The sequence below is a fragment of the Cibotium barometz genome, chromosome 47 (genome assembly GCF_041138505.1).
Source record: "Cibotium barometz isolate CiBa-2024 chromosome 47, ASM4113850v1, whole genome shotgun sequence".
In the NCBI taxonomy this organism is placed as follows: domain Eukaryota; kingdom Viridiplantae; phylum Streptophyta; class Polypodiopsida; order Cyatheales; family Cibotiaceae; genus Cibotium; species Cibotium barometz.
The window spans coordinates 40,439,978-40,446,203 of NC_141092.1; the positions used below are offsets into that span (position 1 = coordinate 40,439,978).

General features: G+C 40.7%; 1 protein-coding gene across 4 annotated transcripts; it reads left to right on the top strand.

The window, feature by feature from the left end:
* Positions 1-3,296: 3,296 nt before the first annotated feature.
* On the top strand, positions 3,297-5,992 carry LOC147611679 (uncharacterized). 4 transcript variants are annotated; one of them, XM_086784726.1, is made up of 3 exons: positions 3,297-3,733; positions 3,877-4,079; positions 4,224-5,992. In XM_086784726.1, the coding sequence occupies exons 2-3, from the start codon at positions 3,999-4,001 to the stop codon at positions 5,832-5,834; spliced, it is 1,692 nt and encodes a 563-aa protein (XP_086640852.1). In that variant the 5' UTR covers positions 3,297-3,733; positions 3,877-3,998; the 3' UTR covers positions 5,835-5,992. The 4 variants fall into 4 exon arrangements, with proteins under 4 accessions (XP_086640852.1, XP_086640848.1, XP_086640849.1 ...); XM_086784722.1 differs by having other exon boundaries at positions 3,319-3,733; positions 3,877-5,992; XM_086784723.1 differs by having other exon boundaries at positions 3,323-3,704; positions 3,877-5,992.
* The last annotated feature ends 234 nt before the right edge of the window (positions 5,993-6,226 follow it).

Here is a 6,226-nt window from a genome sequence, read left to right on the forward strand (position 1 = left end):
ATGTTTTTTTAAATTTCATTTTGTAGTCAATTTAACCTTGAGGGATCTTTTAAAAGTCAAGATCAAATGTCTATCATGGTAATGTTTTTGGATCTTTTAAAAGTCAAGATCAAATGTCTATCATGGTAATGTTTTTGGATGGATTTTTAGACCAACATTTTTGGATGTCAAGATCAAACATATCTATCATGACAATGTCTTTGGATGGATTTTTAGACCAACATTTTTGTTAATTGTGGCCACAAGCAATGGTAAGCAAAGGTGAATAAATATGCAATCAAATTTATGACCATGTAAAAGGTAGTAAGGGGAAGAGTGTGAACAAGCACCTTGTTTATGTGAAAGATTAAGTTGCATGAAGAAATATTAGGGGCTTTTGGGAAAGAATGCAAATTTCTCATGTACAAAATTTAGACCACCCAATTGATTTGGGAGAATCAACTTGCTAGGTGTCAAAATAAGAGTGCTTTGCTTGTTAGGAGTTTTGTGCAAGCTTGCTCGTTTAGACATACTAGTAGTTGGTTGTATATTATGTGAGTGCTTGTGCTTCTTACATTTTATCAAAGTACATAAAAATGGCTCCAATATACTATTGTCCATCAATAATGGTTCCAGAGTACATTTCCAAAATGGTGTTTCACACAATGTCTAGGCGAATAAGTTTTATCAAAGTACAAAAAAATGGCTCCAATATACTGTTGTCCATAAAAAATGGTTCGAGAGTATGATTCCAAAATGGCGTTTCACACAATTCCTAGGCAAATAAGTTCTATCAAAGTACAAAAAATGGCTCCAATATAATGTTATCCCATCAATATTGGTTCTAGAGTACATTTCCAAAATGCCATTTCACACAATGTCGAGGCAAATAAGTTTTTGATGTTATTGTTTGTACTCACTAATATAATTACTAATCAACCACCAATTAATTTCATTTCTATTTCATAAAACAACTAATGTACTTTGCCAATTTTGGATGAGATGCATTTTCTTCTTGTTTTAATTATTTAAAGACTCATTTGATTGGGAAACTTTCCTTCGCTCTCACTTTGGTGTGATACATGTACCATAGACTAGGATAAAATTTGGGTGATGTGTCCATGTTACATTGATTTTACATCCACGAGATTGGGCAAATCCTTACAACTCTCACCCTTTGTATACTTCTTTATTTTATTGGTTTCATTTCCTAATAAAACACACACACACACAAAATATGTATATACATATATGAATGTTTTAGTATATGTATGTGTGTGTATTACGCTCACACACACACATATTTGTACAATACTCTATTTTTTGGTTTCATTTCCTAATAAAACACATATACACATACACACATACACACATATAAAATGTGTATAGAAATATATGAATGTTTTAGTAAAAAAATCTTAATTATCTACTAATCCTAATTAGCCAAGTGATTAGCAAGATAATAGGCTCACAAATTGATGGATTCTAGACTAGGCTCTAATACTATGTTAAATTTGCAGCAATGTGATGAGCTATGGTGGATCAAATGCTAGAATCAAGATCATTAACAAAGAGATTAGATAATAATTAAGACGTGATTAGTGAGCAATTAAGTGATAGCTAGGCATGGATAATCAAAAACCAGCAAATTCTCATTACGCCAATGCCTCAATTTATAGGGTTTACATCCAAGCATCTAATCCCACTGATTTCTCCTTGATTCACTCCACCTCTTTTGCTTGATTCTCTCCACCTCTTCCCAAAATATCTCCACACCTCCTAAATCTCCTCATGCTACCTTTTATTCTCTCCCAGTAGATACTTCTCACCTTTTCACAGCTTCTCTCACATTTACAGATTCTCTTTTATAGCCTCTTGCTAAGGGCTTGTTCCCGCACACACCCTATTCACTTGTATATTTCAACATTAGTGTCATGCTCAGGGAGAAGAAGATGCATTAGAAGAGGAGGGATGGGGTGGTGATTTCGCTTTCTCCAAAGGTAAGGGGAAGGACTCCGGTACCCCTCTTCTTTTAGAAAAGAAGAAGAGGGTGAAATGCTTCTATTGCAAACAAGGACACATGCTTCTTTGCTTCTCCTGCAAGGAAGTGGGAGGCACATGAGAAGAATGGTACAAATCCATCAAAGAAGGCGTCAAGTCGTGGACCATGGACAATGGAGCATCCCATCACATGATCGATAAGAAGGACTAGTATAGCTCTCTATAGCCAGCAAGAGGGCAATGATACCCAATGCCCGGCTAAAGGCATATGTACTATTTTGTGTGTGTCAAGTAACGATAATAATAAAAAGTTATTAGATGTCCTCTATGTTTAATCTTCTCTCTCTTGTGTGCAACCATGAAAGATCGTGACCTGAGGGTTCACTTTGATCTGACTAATGCATTCATCTTGGATGCCAACGGTAATGTTGTTGGGAGAGGTATAAGGCATAATAATATGTATGAACTGTCAACCTTTTCTACTTGGGCCAATTCGGGCACTTGTTGCAGGCTTGCAGTATTGGGTTGTGGCACACGAGATTTGGGCACTTGAGCTATGTGCAAAAAGTTTGGGATTGTGGCACATCTTTACCAACATTTTCAAAGATGCCAGATGCATGTGAAGCTTGTATGGCAAGCAACATCGATAGCCCTTTCTACAAGATGTGGGTGTATTTTCTTCCGAATAAGGCATATGTTTTTTATAAAGTTTAAGTTGTCAAGAATGAGACATAAAAGAAGCTGAAGAAGTTAGGTGGAGAGTTTACATCATTTGGATTCAATGCCTGCTGGAAATGCCTACTACAAGGGGCATGGGATCACACACTACTCATACTCCCCAGTAAAATGGAATGGTGGAAAAAATCACTTAGTCGTGGAGATGGCGTAGAGAATGCTAAAGGAGAAAGGATTACCAAAAACCTTTTTGGGCCGAGGCAGTAAACAATGCGGTGCATATACTCATAGTAGGACTTACGCCAAGGCGGTGTGAAGAGGATGAACTTCTCAACATGCCTACTCTGGTAAGAAGATTTCACTATCATATTTTCGAATCTTTGGGTGTTTTATTATATTCCATACTCATCAAATGGGATCCCAAAAGCAGGAAGCGTATCTTCTTAGGGTACAAATATTCTCCATCTCTCTTGCATCAGGTATTTTTGTCTTGTGACCTTCTGTAATTGTTATATTTTCTTACAATATGGAGGTACACATACATACAAGACCACATAGTTATATACACACATCTATATATATATATTGTATATTAAAATATAAAATTAATATATTTATGTTTGATCTTTGTACAATTCTTTATTTAATTGTTTTACATTTCTCACACACACACACTCTCTCTCTCTCTCTCTCTCTCTCACACACACACACACACGTGTGTCTGTGTGTATGTATGTGTATATACGGATGTATCTGTGTTTACGTATTTTATTTCCGATAAAAGTCTGTTTTTCGTTCATTTCTGGTTGCCTGTGGCGGCAATCGAAGGCTCGTGGTGCTTTTGTGTATCACGGGTATCCTTGCTTTAGATGTACTGTCTACCGTGATTTTTAGGGCTTCCTTTTCGTTTCCTCAGCTGCGATTTCTAGGGTTTCCACACTTTCTGGTGTTTTCCAAGTCACTGATTTCTAGGGTTTCAAGTTTCTGGATTTGCTACAGAGTTCACATCAGGGTTTGATAAGGATGTACTTTGACTTGTCCGCTTGCTTGTAAAGATCACCATCTTACAACTTGTTCGGTAAAGGAACATTCACTGTGGTTATTAGGGCCTAGTGATGTTATGAGGTGTGTGTGTGTGTGTGTGTGTGTGTGTGTGAGAGAGAGAGAGAGAGAGAGAGAGAGAGAGAGAGAATTGTTGATTGATCTCCTCGTCATGTCCAGGATCATAGAGTTGTCTGTTGATCACGATCAGTCTCTCCCAAATCACCTTGACTTGCAATTCAATCATTGCTGTTGTGGAACTGTATTGCTGTTGTGGAACTGAGGGCAACAACAGTGTGGCTATGGCGAGGGATCACCGCAGAGCAGAATTGGAAGTCCATGATGTGCTGGGAATGTTTCGACAAGCTGCCATCTCATTCAAGGCAAGCATTCCACTTTTCCTGACCCTTGCCTTGCTTTCATCTGTCTACGAGACGGCCGTAGAGCAATCTGCCTTGCTTTCAGGCATCTCCTTTTCAGCACAAAACTCAAACTTCTCATTCCAGTTCTCTTTCGACCCAAAGCAGCAGGCAGCCCAAACTCACAAGGAGTTGAATATGGGCGGGCTCAGGAGACCGGACACAGGAGACTCATTACTCTCTCGCCTTTTGACGGCATTCTTGCCACCTGATGATGCTTTACAGCCTCAAGGTGTGAAACAGGAAGAGCCAACAACGTCAGCACTGATGGGAACTGATGTGGAGGGTGCTGCTGAACTCAAGCATGGAGAGCTGTCTTCACTCCCGATGGGTAGTGATGTGGGTGATGCAGCGCAGCTGCAAGGTCTTCAGCCTGAAGAGGTGAATCATGGAGAGCTCTCTCCTGACTCCAAGAATCCTTCCGCACATGAAAGCTTACACGCAGTGGTGGTTCATGAAGTTGGGGATTCAAGAAAGGATGGTGGTGGTCTCACCGGAACATCAGATAATGGGAGACGGCTTGATCAAAATGGCTTTTCAGGTGGAAATGTTGACTCTGATACCATTGACAGACTTGAAAGCTTACAGGAGGCAGTTCACCAAGAGGGGGATTCAGGCAAAGATGGTGGTGGCCTTATCAATTCATCAGATAATGGGGGACAGTTTGATCAAAATGGCATTTCAAGTGAGAATGCAGGCTCTGATACCATAGAGTTTGAAGACAAGAACTTGATACCCGCTAATAAAAAAGGTGATGAGGAGAGTCTTTTTGAGGACATGTTTGAAAAGAATGAGGAGGACACACATGCCAACTCGGGCTTGCCGCATCTTACGATTGAAACTGTTTCCAATGAGACCAAGAGATTGACCCAAGAAACTGTGATAGACACAATTGATTTGACATTTTTCACTGGCAAACTACTGGGCGGACGCGGGTTGGATCAGGGGGCCATGCCTCATGGTGGAATGACAATGCTTCTCATGGTTCTTCTGGCAGCTGCAGCTGTGACGTTTTTTCTTGCCGTAGTTGGATTCCAACATGCGGCGATTCTAGGGTCAGTAGCATACAGTGTCGTGACTACACACATGGGGAAGAGGGCCAGTGCTAGGCAGGCAATAAGGTCAAGTTTGAAATCAAGCGTTGGGCGCCTTATGTGGCTAGCAATCCTGCATGCAACCTTGCGTGGTCTTCAAAGCCTTTTCTTCATGAAGACACTGTTCGGTGGCGTGATGGAGATGGAGCAGGTGGAGCAGCTGGTCCTCAGATTATCCGCCACACCATTTGCTTTTCTGGCCCCATTTATGGATGTGGATGCTACCAATCTCGGGATGGCTGTCCGCATAGGCTTGTTTGTTGGGTTTGACTATCTCTTTGATGGTGTAGCATACTGCATTTATGTGGTTGCTTGCTGGGTTACAATCATGGAGAGGAACCATTGGGGCCTCGGAGCTGTGTCGAGAAGCTGCAATCTGGTGAAAAGCATGGAAGTGCAGGCCCTAGTGGTCCGGCTGCTTGAGGCCATGGTCTGTGGCCGGACATCTCGCTGGCTGCTCCAGCAAGCAATTGGTCAGTTTGTGGCAGCTTTTGTTATCTGTGCAGCTCAGGTATTTTTTCTGGTTTTGTGGTTGATTTTCTACATGTCAGCCCGATCAATACATGATCACCCCTCACATTTTTCATATAGGAATCTCGAGGATTTTTTGGACAGGTTCAAGTAGGCTGGGCACACCTGTGTGTGAGGGCTTTTTGTATGAATACTTGAATTTTTCTTTTAGCCTGGAAAGGCCTTGTTACACTGTTTTACGTTCTGGGAACTGTGCAAGTGCAATGCATTTAATAAATTGTGTTGAAAAAGTTCTTCAGACATTTCCAACTGCATATGTAATGCGGTATTGGCATTGATCATGTGTACACCACTTATCCTTATACTTGGATTATTTCCCATGGACGCATGCCTGTCAGTATCACTTTAAAGAAGTTCACAAGTTTCACAAGGCCTTAGCGAGAGAGAGAGAGAGAGAGAGAGAGAGAGAGAGAGAGAGAGAGGATGTTAGCATTGCTATATTGAAAAATGTTATCCGGGGTATAAGGGACTCAAGCTAAATGGGCT